Genomic DNA, 14,660 nt, shown 5'->3' with positions numbered 1-14,660 from the left:
AGCTAGACAATAGACTAAAGAAAAATATTGCACTTAGTATGGTGTGATGTCCTCACCCCACTGCTTGGCCCAATCAAAATTGCGAGTGAACATGGAATTTAAACATTTGGGGGTGGATCATACATTTGAATTGGTATAACAGAGGTAAATTCTAGATAGTTAGACACACTTGATGCTGAGATGCTGATGCTATGCTGAGATGCTGCCTGATTTTGCTGCAATCTGACTGAAGAATCAAACACTAGGGGAACAATCGAGGAGGCACATATAGGAAGGGGTCCGGACGAGCCCGAGCTGGAGAGAGTAGCACCAGAAAGGGATGTAACGCTGGCGTTACACTAGAAGAGGTCACCTTTCCTGTCCTGAGCTGATCCTGAATCTTTGACACTCTGATGTCGGGGTCATCACACTATTTTAGGTAAATATAATTGTCGGGTGCTCCGTACTTGCTCTCTATCTTTTCTCTCCTCAGGTGCTGTTATTGCAAGAATTTATCAATGCAAACTGATTATAAGCTAACTACTATTTTTCCTGATGGAGAATTCTGGTATATCCATGTGTATTTGATTCAACTCACAAAATTATTAATTCAGATAAACTTTTGAAACTCCTTCTGAGTCTGTGGTTCTTTTAAATAAAAGTTAAATGCATTATTGTATTTTCCTCCCTATTCTAATCTACTACTAGATATTTCGACTGTGCCTTTACTCAGGAGACAGGAATGGTAAGAATACTGGTGTAAAGGTTTCCTAGGGTAAAACAAAATTGATGACCAGTGGATATGTGCCAGCTCATTGAGTGTATGAATGTATATGGGCCCAAATGAGTGTTGCATGTATGAATGTGCAGAGCTGGTAAACTACGCTGCATCACCCCAACAGGACTCATTATAAAGAGGACTGTCTGCAGACGGTTTAAAGGCGACACAGCTCAAGGCTCATAATTTTTACTGGAGTCACAAACAAATATAGGCTGGCTTAGCCCCTGTGGGCACCCCAGGTGACTACGGCCCTGGGAATGTGTAGCGCAAGAAAAAAAATACACAGTGACTGAATAAACCTGAAATCTGAGACATTTCCGAGCAGCTGTCACAATTTCTGCCGCATGCCAATTATGTGTTTTTTTTTTACTTTGGATGAGATTATGTATGTCTTTCATATTTTTGGATCCCCTGATTGGTCTGATGGGCAGTGACGCCCTCGTGGTGTATTGCATAAAAGGAATTTCTCGCGTGCTGGTAATGAGACGATTAGGAGCAGGTGGTGCCTCTGGGACATCTTCACAGGTACTGAACAATGTGTCTTTACTTCTCTGTGCCTCGGATTTGAACTTGCAGGGACCATCCAAGCGATAAAAGGGATGCACCGGACTAGAGAGGCGAGCTCTGTGTGTCTGAATAGTTATCTTGATATGCTCTGAGCAAGCAAACCCGCAATGTACATGCGGGCATTAATGTACTCAGGGAGGGGGCGTGGAACTTTAGGTAAAGCCATTCGAGGAAATAGAGAGAACTCCGTAAGGGGAAAGATTTTCTTTTTGCTCAGTTCTTTGTGTTTTTTCTTCATTAAAATTGCATCCATCGAGGAGGGCACGCTGGTGCTTGAAAAGGTAATTTAATTGGAGAAATTATCCTTATTATTAGACTTACGCCAATGGCACCGATAATATAGTATAAGAAATGTATGCCTTTTTCTAGGGTGGCTCGGGGTGTTAAATGTGTGTCCCTGAGAGGTCATGAGTTTGAGTCCCCATAAGACCAACTCATCCTTTTACACTCTGTAAATTGAGTACCGTTAAATTAGGTAGTAGTAACACGGGCTATTTACGGTGTTAAGAGAAGGCAGAGGTGCGGAATGTAGTGCTATATAAGCAATAGCTATTAGTACTATAGGGGTGATGTTCGATTAACACCAGGACTTTTCATGTGGAGGAGCCTTTCCAGTGAAATAAGTTGTATCTGGTAAGTTAGCAGGAGTTCTGCTAGTTGGAATATGCCTTTCAGAATCTTTGAAATATCTTTTAATATTGGAGTCTTCATATTATACACCTGTCTTCAGTAAGGGCAGCGGTTCTGTACTACCATATAATCTGTGAAGACTTATTTTGACATTGGGATGCGTTCCCTGTCATCTGGATAGGTTGGGGTTCTGACAAACAACAGTTGCTAAACACATACACTACTGCAGTCCAAAGAACAACAACAAAATACAACAACCACTAGCAAAGGGGAGATCTATTGACTTTGCAAATGCTTGTGTTCTCTGCAGGCAGAGATTGTATGATATCCAGGAGGAACTATAGCACTCAAAGTTACTGTACAATACTCTTTCACCCAGGTCTTTATTAGACAATCTATGGTGTCCAGATATATAGTGGTAGATGCAGACCGACAGATTCTATCTAAGAATTTACTACATTTGGCAGGTCTATATAATGGTTTAGAAGTATAGTTTAGTTTTTTAAGCAAATCCAGAGTAAAAGAAAACATATAGATTTGTCATAAATTTTTCATATAGAAAGTCGGCAAAAAGTTGATTTGCTAGTTGATTTTCCAGCAAACATATTTCTGAGGAGGTTTTCTCAACCAATCCCTTGAAAAAAATATGGAAAATTCATTACAGATGTAGTTTTTACAGAATTTTCTGACAAGTGCGTAAACCCAGTCCTGCAATTTCCCACACCTCTGACATCAAACATCTATTATGTTGTACATAAAATTCATGGTAATTACAACACAAGATTTTATTTTTTTAATAGTTCCTTATTGTGCCAATGTTATGAAGAATGATCTGTTCAGTGTGTTCAGTGTGCATGTAAAACACTTCTGAGTTGCAGTGATCTGGCTATGCAAGCACCATCACATTATGTTTTGTACTTTTCTCTTAAAGGATGAGGCATCTTTCTGTTTTCGTCTGGGTTCTATTGGTCATTGGTCAGTTCCAGAAATCAGAGTCACGATGTCAAGGTAAGGCTTTCAGCCCACCTAGAATTATGTGTCTTTTTATTTGTCAGAATCTTATATTGTGCTCTATGTTACAGACAAACTCATTTTCAGTTCTCCAACTTATAGTTTTTCTTTTCCCATAATTTGTCTATATTAAGCATGCCCCTTGCCAAGCTACAAAAAACAGAAAACCTGACATGAGGCCAATTGGTTTCAGTCGAGGGCAAATGTGGAGGTCAAATGTCTGGGTATGTTAACCAATCACAGAACACCCCTTGCATAAGTTACCTGATGTGTTAGTCCAGACCACTCAAGACATCAATGTAACATGTAATGTGTGTGGCCCATCAAGAGTTTATCAGTAAAATCAATTTGCATCATAATACTTGTATATTACCGCTGAACTCCCCACTTTGTTTTTCTTTGCTGCATGCAGGGATTGTATGATATCCAGGAGAAACTAGAGCACTCAAAGTTACTGTACAATCCTCTTTCAGACAGGTCTCCATTAGACAATATATGTTGTACAATTAGTCCAGATATATTACGACATATGCTGACCAACAACTTCTATCAAAATATTTACTAAATTTGGTTGGTCCATATAATTGTTTAGAAGTATAGCTTAGTCCTGGATTAGCAGTGCTTTAAATGGAAAAAAATAAGTGCAGGTACTCACCAAAAGGAGCAGTGGGCGGAGTTTAGGGAGGTGCTAAGGTGGGACAAGGGGCGGGGTTAGCTTTTTGACTTTGCCAAGGTTGTATACACAAAATCTGCATGCATCGTTAGAATGTCGGATGTGTGTGTCCATTAGTTATCTCATTAATAACTATATATATATATATGGCACTTACAGATAAGTGTTTATTACTACCTAAAGTAGCCTTTTTTAGCATCCTTAAAATAAGAAAAGACTGAGGAAATAACAGTGAGGTTCTAAATATATGCCTTCTTGTTTGCAGGCAGGTCCTTGCTGCAGGGTCATAACTCAATAAGCTATATTACAAGGATCTTAACTTTTGACCAGCAGGTAACACAGGGATCTATGCAACAAAAACAATAATGTTTTGATTTGTTCTGCATTCCGTCCATCAATTGTGTGTCTTTTGCTCAGTTTGGACAGCACACACTATACGCTGTAGTCATTTATCAAGATAAAGGAAATGTGACGTCATCAAATGCCATGCTGCGAAGAAAGGCGCAGCAAGATGCTGTAAGGTGACCAGTAGAAGCTCCATAGTTTCTTTTGTGAGTTTGTATGCGTTTGGTATGTGTTTAATTGTATGTGTGCATGCTGTGTGTGTGTGTCTATCGATGGAATGTGTGTGCTGTGTGTCCGTGCTTGTGGTTTTCGCAAGTGTTTGCACGTGCGTGCTTGGGCATGAATCTTTGCTGCATGTGCATCTGTGCAGTATGCACCCATCCGTGTCTGTGCATTATAGTTTGTGTGCATGTTTCCGTTACTGTGTTGTGTGCGTCACTACTGTGTTTGCCTACGGTGCGAGTCTATTTGTGGAGTGTGTGTTTTATTTGTGCAACAGTGAAATTGAGCATTTCATGAACATGTGTTTAAATTTTTTTGGGTGTAAAATTGAAGGGTATCTGAAGAGTGTGTTCTTCCGAGTGAGCTGTGTTCATTCCCGTGACTCATTCTGAAACAGCAGCCAGAGTTCAGTACCTTCCTCGCACCTACTTGTTTTCTCAACCACGTACACAAACACTTGGCACTTATCCGATATAAAGAAACACGTTTCATAATTTTGAAAGCCGTGCCTCGTTGTGCCTCGTTGTCCCTCTACGTGAGTGTACTCATTCTGGAAGGAGTTAGAGTTTTAGAATGAAGAGGGACTCTGGAAATATAGTTCAAGTTGTAATGGTAGCCAGTGAAGTACTTGTATAAGAGCGGAAGAGCGGTGTCCCCCGGTGGATCACACACCCAGGGCAGGCCTGCGAGGCCTGTACCCAGGAGTGGTCCGAGACGGGCAGGCCAGCTGGCGCCTGTCCTCAGGTGTGCTTAATGGGCCGCTGTTAGATAACACTCAGTGGACATCACTCCCACAGCCATAAACCCACTTTTAAATGAAACGCTGTTGGAATATTCAATCCTGAACAGTGCGTCCCACCGCCATCCATTTGATTTTACAGCCCCCTCTCAGCCCCACTGTGAAAAGAACAATGGATAAGATAACCCCTCTTCAGACCCCCCCCCCCTCTGATAACTTCCAAACTTCCAAAGCAGCTCACGCTGGTTCCTGGTGACAAGAGCTCCCGCGATGAATTCCGTGCAGTGCTTGTTAAAGGTGTTGCAGAGGTATCAGTGGAGGGATAAAGGAAGCGCTGCCTGGGTTGAAGTCAGGTCCAATGAGTGCCGGTACTCTCTTCATTCTACGAAAAGTGCCGGTACTCAAGGGGAGAAAATTAAAAAGTGCCGGTACTCAGTACCGGTGAGTACCGGCCCATTTAAAGCACTGTCCAGGATTAGTCATGGTAAAAAGAGAGCTGCAAACACCAGAATGCAACGTTGTGTGCTATAAATCATATCAGAATAAACCCTTTGAAAGGCTCTCCTGGTTCTTCAATGTTGATCCTAGGTGATCTGTGTTGTGTGCTACTGCCATAGAACCCTCAACCATAGGTAAGCCATAAACTCCAAAGACACACCTGCAATCATGTCCAAGTAACACTTCCTAATCTACCACGCTTTCATCTATGAAATTAATCCAATTTGTAATCCTTTTATAAACGAATCTTTTTTATTGATGAGATATCCATTTTAAAATTCTTATCAATTCTATAGTAAGCAAAATCTCAATTAATGATTGATCGCATGGCAACCATTGTGGTCAAAGGACCCCCATCATCAAGCAGAGTCTACAGAACTGTTTCTTAAATTAGCCATATGTCTTTATTAAGTAGTTATATGTGTATATTTGTATGGTTGTAAGTGGGATCATTTTGACCTCAGTAATCTTGAAAGGAATTATGCTGAATCTATGTAAAAGGTGTGCCAAGAAGCACAGCTATAAAACATTTTTCCCTCCTGCTTCCCTTCTAAGGGATTTACAATGAGACATATTGTGTTACTTAATGATGTACTTAAAATTAGATACACTGTGCTCCTTAATGATGAAATATAAAGAGAACAAACATGTTATGATCATTCATAAAACAAGACATGTTCATTTTACTTTGAGAGGTGTACATTAGTCTACAAAAAACAAGCTATTTTTTAATTTTTCTTATTCAATATTGATACAAAAAAATCAAAATGAAAAAGAAGAGAAAAGAAAACCTGGAATTAATGCTGAATTTCTCAGGACTGGTGTACAAAGCGATGCGTTTAATATAGCACATGTATAAAGCCGAGCACAAGTATGGTCATTAGCATGAAAAATAGAACAGTGAGCATAAATTCCTATCGTGCAAGTTATTTGTATCGCTTCAGGACATCTCAAATGCCATCAATTCTGTTTTGCGTAACCCTGCAAGGGACCCCTCACATTATTTGGTTGTGATTTACCTGCCATGAGTGTACTCTATGTTTCCATTGCATCACTACAGTACAATAAGGGGATGATTTATGGATTAACAAATGGAATACATTCCATCTGAGTGGTGGAGGACATTACCTCCACCCAGTGGTGCCTCAACAATTGTTAGAGTGGGGTTGGTGCCATCAGTGCTATACCACTGAACTCATAGCAGTTGTGAAAAATCCAAGCGCTACACAAAGAACAAGTGTAGAAAATGAGCCACGCCCAGTGGTAAGGGCGTGGTATGTAGCTGGTGGTGCACTTTGGTGCAAAGTGTAGCAAATATATTATTATAGAATGGCGTGGCTGTGGACTTTCATTTATAGACAGCACATTTTCCTTTGAAAAAGGTAATTATATTTTCACAGACATAACTTTTTACTGATAAAACTGTATAACACACAAACGACAATGTCTGGAAATCAGGTTTCATTGACTTATTATCATTTGCACATCACTAATTGTCTTGATTTGCTTTCATTCTGTTAAAAATCTTTGCATCCATCACACTTTAGAATTACAAAAACAGTGCTTCAGTTGTGCTTTCGTAACTGTTGGTATATTTTGAAATGTTTATACAATTTATTTACATGTATTTAAATTTTATTTTGTTGGAAGAAACTGACGTACTACAGCCCTACCTTTCACACTAATTGTACTCCAGCAAGACTGCCACATAGTTCACTTTAAAAATCATCTCACTTTATAGTTAGAAAATAAAAAGTATACACCAATCAACACGTTGAATGAATAAGCAGCAATTTCTGAAAAGACAGAGCCTGGCATTTGACCTCTGGCTTTGAAGGCTCAGCAAATATAAGAGGGTAAAGAAAAAATGTCAAGGCATCTTTGTTGCACATGCATCTTCTGAACACAGCATGCTTATTTCTGGGGGTGCTTCAGCACCCACTGCACCCCTACTTCCAGCGCCCATGCCTTCACTGCCCTGAAAGAGTACCGTCTGCCAAATGAAGAGGTGATGTTTGGGCCAGTGGTCTTCTCTGTAAGCAGAAGGGAACCACTGTCACAGGTTAAAGGTACAAAAAGATAGGTGAGCCTCCGCTGTTGCTTTTAACAGCTATCCACCAAACTTGTAACCATTTGTGGGTTTCAAAATCCAACTCTCAAAGTGTGAGGTAGTTTATTTTTTAGAAACAAAGAACTAATGACCCCCACACATTGGGAGTTTTCTCTAAGGTTATAGGGTCATGTTTTTCTGTCCCTCACAGCCATATTTATCTTGGAGGTGACAGACAGAAAAAAGAGACATCACACCAGCCCTTCTTTGGAGGGCAGGCAGTGTAATGCACCTTCTCTGAAGGCTCCTACTCTAGCTTTCAGTTGACGTTGCCAATGGAGTCTCTGCCAACAGAAAGTTTACAGCCCTTCACTTAAACAAGTGGGCAGGCCAAGAGCTTGGAGGGCAGGGTACTCCTTTAAGCTTGGTGGACAGGGTACTCCTTTAAGCTTGGTGGACAGGGTACTCCTTTACATCTGTGATGGAATATCATGTCCACCAAACTCTAAATCAGGCGCTAAGTCCTAAATCAATTTTTCAATTGTTGGAGCTGGTTCTCAATCCCACTGGAAAGCTTCTGCCCTTTTTGGCCAACAGCAAAGCTATGGTAGTAAAATGCTTCCTGTGAGCATCAGACGCTCCCCTAACCTGGAAACCTTCAGGAAGGACCTCAAGACCTGGCTCTTCAATTGACACGGAGCAGCGGATCCCTCCTCCCCCTACGCCTTGAGACCCTCACGGGTGAGTAGCACGCTTTAAGCCCACTGATTGATTGATTGATTGACTGATTGATGGACAGGCACTTCACTCAATAATCCTAACAGGGCAACAAATAAGGACAATGTGGCGCATAATCTACTCATTTGCCAGTTTAAATACTTAAACCTGAAAAAACATTTATCTGAGAGCATTCCCGCGCCATGACTTGAATTTCCAACAATAGTTTTCAAAATCTTGGGCACTCAGAATTTTCTAGTAATCCGTATGTCTTTCATTTTGCAGGGGTGTAATGAAACTCATATAAATAGTTACAGTGTAATAATCTGTGTGTTCTTCATGGAAATGTTTTTCATTTGGGAACAGCGATAGCACCATTTTTGTCTGTGTGTTATTTCCTGGTCTAACTCCTAGTGTTCTTTGCCTGAATTGGTTTGGCTAATCTAATGTGTGCAATCATGTTATTTAAATTGGAGAATATGGGCCTAATTTAGAATTTGACGGGCAATACTCTGTCCGTCAGGTTGACAGAAAACATTACCGCTGCCATCCTGATAGACTACCCTTCTGCAAATTTAGAGATGACCCAACTGTCATCTCGCTACATCATCGCAGCAGTTCCTTTCAATGTATAAACATTTTCATAAACAGGTGTCATCAGTTTTTATGGTCATTGACCATACTTTTCCATAGTGTATGTTTTTCAGAAACAAACTCCAATGTGGGAGTTTGTTTTGTTGCAGGGATTCTGCTGATACACAGAACTATGCGAAGAACCCCAGGACCTCAGTGAATTGTGGTGTACCAGAAACTCACCTCAGAACCCAGAACCCAGTATCCGGCTAGCATAAGTGTCCCATTCGTTATCCGAGATTTAGCTCGGCGGTCCCAATGTGTAGACAACCCAGAACAAGCGACTCAGTACATACTCAGGAATGGTGGGAATCGGAAATACCTGTTCGTATATTATTCTCACATCAGTCCACAACAATAATCAACAGAGACACGTTGTAAATAAAAGGGGTTTATTTTTATAGACCACGTGTCCTAAGATGCAGTACTTTGGCTAATACAAGCAGACAAATGATTAATATCAAAACCAGCAACATAGTTACAATACCATAGAATATAAAAGGGGTGATCATATTATAATGACAGTGGATACTACCACCTTCCCTTTACTAAGAAGCTAATATTATTATTATGCTAATAGAAGGTCTCTTAGGCTTGAATAGGGGACCCCATACCTCAAAGATCAGCTTAGTGAAATCACATCACAGGAGCATCAGGAGACTTCTCGCAGGAAGGCTCGTCTTCGGTCTGAATAATAAACATGATGTCTGTGATACTAAAAGCACTAATTTTCAGGCATTTGCAGCTGCGCGTGTGTTATGGCTAAATAGTGGGCCGATCAACCTAGAGTGAAAAACATGCATTGTGTAATACCCCAGACTGTTTGTCACACCATGTACAGACCAAGGTCGCTGCGCAGAGCTTGGGATAGTAACAACAGATCGCGCTTGTGTGAAGCAAGTCTCGAGTCAACAGTCTGTTTTAAGAAATAACATGTAAACGCAGTGCCGTGTGCAAAAGCAAAAAGATGGCTTTCTAACATCTAACGTGGTTATGCTAACTTAACAATGCCTGTACGTATTCAGAGAGAACTCACTACACGCCCCCTTGATCGAAGCACTATTTAGTAGGCAAGAAAAGAGAGAACGCAGAGTTCAGTTTCGTCAGAGCAGAACAAGGCGTAACCAATTCAAAGGTTCAGAATGAGTTAAAGTCTGAAACGAAAAAAATGAAAAGCAACAGGGGAAACTGTGGAGTCCGGAAAAAAAATATAATCAATTAAAAAAAAAAAAAAAACTCAAAACAACCATCAGGGAGAAAATAAAAAAGTGTATATGCCGCGGCAGGGTGCTGTCCAGGAGCGACAGGCGCCAAGGACGATAGTTCAGTCAATCCATGAATGTATAGGCAGCATATGTGGCAACCGCTTCCAACAAAAAATCATTTGCAGGGCCAGCGAAAGTCTCAGCCATCCAATCCATCAACGAGAAGGAACACACGTGTTCTTCAATCAGCGGAGCTTCCAGCACGATCAGAGGGCACCCGGAATGTTCCTCCAAATAGCTCATAGCCAAGAAGTTGTAGGCAGCTGTAGAGATGTCCCAATTACCCAGGATCCCATGTGCTGCTCCACAAGCCATTATCCGGACACCAGAACAGGTCAACTCGTGAGACACTAAGGGCCTCATTAGTCGATCGAAATCCGGCACCGGAGACACCAGGCTGGTCAAGCACAAATCCAAAGGCCATTCAAAGGGGCAATCCAGGCAGTGTAGCACAGGCTGTACGCAGGTGAAGTAGCAATACCGGAAGGACAATCCATACGCCAGGCTTAATGTCGCCAATGGCAGAGTTCCATAAAAGTCAAGCATCCTATCCCGAAGAAGCTGCAGGCGGGACAGGTGCACGAGTGGCACAGATGGAGCAGCCATTTCGTAGTATGAAAAGGAAAAGCAGCACACCTGCCACTAGCGCCAGAAGTAGCGGAACACCTCCAAAGATGCTCGAGAAAAGGGAATGAAAAAAGCCCGGAACCACACCAAAAATAGTTTGGAAAGAGGTCACGAGACCCGAGCCCACAAGTTTAAAAAAATGAGCCAGGCCGGTTGTGGACGAGGCATTGAAAATAGTTTGGATCAAAGAGCCGAAATGTAGGGGGAGGTCAGTATTCAGAAGCGCCTGTACCTCTGTGCGCGTATTAGCAACGTGAAGGTCGAATGTTTCACGAGAGGAAGTCAAAGACACCTCTTTTTGGGACAATAAGGCTCTTATTCTGCTCAACTTGTTGAACTCTGCTTTCAAGGTTGGAATCGAAGGCCAGATAGAAACATCCAGCCGCCCATGCGGGGGTGGAAAGAGAACATTATTGCAGCAGACAACTTTCTGCGAGACAGTTACTATGTATGGGATTCCCACTAACATCCCACAGCAAGCTTCATTATTCAAAATTAAATAACTACCATTAGCAAGCAGCGTGAAAGAAGGGGTAATCACAGGCACTGGGACACCTCGCAGAACGCAGGCCAAATTCGGGGCTTGTACATTGCACGCGCCGTGTAATTGAATGTGCCTACAAACCAAGGAATGGTCTGGTGACGTGGTGCATTCCTCGCCTTTCAAATAAACCTCAGTTCCGTCCCTAGTACATCTATACGTAAAGGGGAGGGACCATACCTCGTGTATGAAAGCGGTGCCTAGCGGTTCATATCTACCTAAAGCATAATGTTTCATACAAGACGTAAACTTAAAAAGCGCAAAAGGGAGAGTTATCAATCCGTGTGCTAGCCACGTAGCCGAATTGATCTCCGCTACTGAGAAGGGCAATGGCTCTAATTTTTCAATATGTAACAATGAATATGTAGCATCCTTCATGGACATAAAGCGCTGCTTGTCAGTAAGGTTAAAGGGAAGGAATAACGATGTAGTGTTCAAATAGTCCCAAGGGACCCTCCCTGCCTTTAACGTCTGCAATGTCCACGCAAACTGCATAACAGAACGCAACTGGTTTTGACCATGATATAACACAGACATATCATCATGCACAATATCAACAACTGACGAAACAATATTATCTAATGTATAAATCCTAGAAGAGAGAGTGCTAATGCTATTATCTATAACGGCTAAAACCTTCTCCATGTTTGCTTGGTCAATAGCTCTCAATCTGGAAGCCGCCTCAATCTGTGACAACTTCCAGACTTCGTTGTAAATAGCATACGCCCACCTTTTGGTTCTGCCGCCCACAGGACCCTTAACAAAATCATTCAAATCTATTCTGTCATGTAATTGTGATAAGTGATCCTTGACAGACGCCAAAGTGGAATGTCGCAGCCAAGATTGACATAACTTGCCCACAGAGTATGTAGTGACAGTATGTGACGACTCAAACCGAGGGTCTACACGTTCTTGAGTATACCCCGGTTTCAGTCCCAGAAAACGTCGTTGACAGATATCTGAACTGCTTTGCCAAATTAACCAACCCTCACTATTAACTTTCGAAATATTGAAAGATGTATTTGAAACTAAGGATTGCAAAGCAGCGCGGGACAGATCTGTGTGGTTATCCCAATTGGGATAAGCGCCCAGATCTGGCACAGAAGGTGACTTTAATTGTTTAGAAGTAGCCAATCCGAAACAGGTGGTTTGGAAGATGGATGAATTTAAAAATAAAATATGATTTGGTATAAGACAGGCACGATGTAAAGCCTCTGTACCCTGTACTTGCCACGGCTTGGAACCCCAAACCGACTTTAGATCAATAGTAGCCTTCCATACATCATAACCTTTGATTGACAACTCGTCCATAAAGGACTTAGAATAAAGTAGCTTCGTGTGTGTCAGTCTAACCTTTGCGGCAGACTCAGGCATCACCTTAAAATAAAACGCTGCCAGGTTGGAAACACTGAAATCGGTAAAATATGAATACTTGTTAACCAGTGTTTGTGAACTTCCGAATTCGGGAGTAGGACAGTGTTCCCATTGGGTAAAATTTACAAAATTTCTAAACGTATTTGCTTTATGCAGGAAATGATTGCCATAATGTTGAAAACAATACTGTTCCGCATAATTAGCCGCATTTTCGTATAAATCTTCAGCATCAAAAGCGGCATAATATTTCAAATCAGAAAACAGTGATTCAATGGCGTGTACATCCCAATCATCAGAACGTATGTTCTGCCTAACCACATCACCCATAGAAACACGAAATACATTAGGTACATTAATGACCTCTGTAGGCCCATGAATTTGGAATTTAACAGCATCCCATGCGATTCCATCCAAGACGGGCCAGGCAGTAATATTCACAAAAGTCTGGTCCCTCTTCATGATGTGGGACGAGGAGTGGGGGGCCAAAGTTCCATTGATAAGTCTAATTGTCGATCTCTCACTCAGATAGTGGCCATCCACAAGACGGAAAAAAACTATTACAAATCCAATGGACATAAACAAAAAAACACTGAAAAGCAACAGCCAAATGTATGTCCAAGGGGCAATCAAAAAATGTCTCTTAAACCAGCTGAAAAAAGCTGCAATGTTCGATGGGGGGCTTGAGGGCAATGAGTCAGTGTCAAAGGAGAAACGGGACTGTCCAAGCGCCGTAGATTGTAAAACAGGTGAGGGACCACGTGTAGGATAAGCATACTCAGTCTCTTCGGGCAAACCACCAGCCGATGGTATCAACAAGGGATCAGTAACCGATTGCATCTCGATGGCAACATCAGGCAAGGTGTTAGAAGCAAGAGTCAACATTGAATTTCTTTGCATCGTCTGGCATGAAACTGCTGGAGTCACACTAAGAAGTATCGGCCACTCGCTGAAGTTTGACATTGTCAATAGAGATGTACCTGTTTTCTTTGCGACCAGGAAGTGGAGGTAAAATGACTGTTCTTGTACCCTGCACTCCAAGCACTGGAACTGGTGCACGATAAGAGGGGCCGAACTCCTTCTTGTTCTCCACCTTCTCACGGACCAGATCACCAACTCGGGGTAGCCAGCCGACTACCGGAATCTGAACTTCAGCTTCAGATGTGGAGGGCATGTGTTCCTTCGATAGAGTGTCTCTGGCTTCTTGCAGAGTCTGTAAAACAGCACAGTGATCATCTACGTCAAAGGGTGCGGTCGACGCCGCCATGTCTAGACCATCAAGGTCTGGTACAAACATTCTGATTCCGAAGAGCATCATGTACGGGGTCCGCCCACCCAGAGACCTTCTAGGGAGATTATTAAGTGCACGTTGAACGTTATACAAATGGGCTAGCCAGTTCCGGCCTGTGCCTAAAACACGGGCTGTCAATGATTGCTTTAAGTCACGGTTCATTCGCTCCACCACACTATTACCCTCAGGCCGGTAGGGGGACGAAAATTTGACTAGGACCCCCAAATTTCTCATAGCCTCCTTGTAAGCCTTAGAGGCAAACGCAGGGCCCTGATCAGAATGGAAGGTACCACACGCAAAAGTTCCCACAAAGACACGCAAATCTCTGATGACAGTCCGCGAGTCAGCACTCCTTTGTGGCCATACCCACAGAAAACGTGTGCACGAATCCACTGCAACCAAGATGTACTTGTACGCAGTATCAGAAGAAAAAGGACCGCAGTGATCCAAATAAACACAACCAAATGGTTTATTGGATATGTACAACTGTGTTTGTGATGGGCGCGCAACAGTAGAAGGTTTAATCTGTTGGCAAATGTCACAATCGAGAACATAAGCGCGCGCTTGTTTATATAAACCGAACCACCAGTAACGTTGTTGTAGCAGAGATATAGTGGCTGACACTCCGGCGTGGGCTGACGCCAACCCCTCATGAGCAGCCAGAATCAGTGCGGGTCTGCAGTCCGCGTTGGGAATAATTCTGTCACCAACGTCGTTAAT

The 14,660-nt window shown here is 42.2% G+C and overlaps 1 protein-coding gene across 1 annotated transcript in view; it reads left to right on the top strand.

The window, feature by feature from the left end:
- The first annotated feature begins 1,242 nt into the window (after positions 1-1,242).
- LOC146809304 (eosinophil peroxidase-like) overlaps positions 1,243-14,660 on the top strand; it is a 188,026-nt gene continuing 174,608 nt past the window's right edge. The window contains exons 1-2 of the mRNA XM_085616114.1: positions 1,243-1,285; positions 2,889-2,965. Coding sequence (XP_085472240.1) covers positions 2,890-2,965 — 76 coding nt within the window. The 5' untranslated portion in view covers positions 1,243-1,285; position 2,889. The remainder of the gene's footprint in view (positions 1,286-2,888; positions 2,966-14,660) is intronic.

The sequence above is a fragment of the Triturus cristatus genome, chromosome 7 (assembly GCF_964204655.1).
Source record: "Triturus cristatus chromosome 7, aTriCri1.1, whole genome shotgun sequence".
Classification (NCBI taxonomy): Eukaryota; Metazoa; Chordata; class Amphibia; order Caudata; family Salamandridae; genus Triturus; species Triturus cristatus.
The sequence above is the reverse complement of the archived record's forward strand: the minus strand, read 5'-3'. Positions and strand labels throughout refer to the sequence as shown.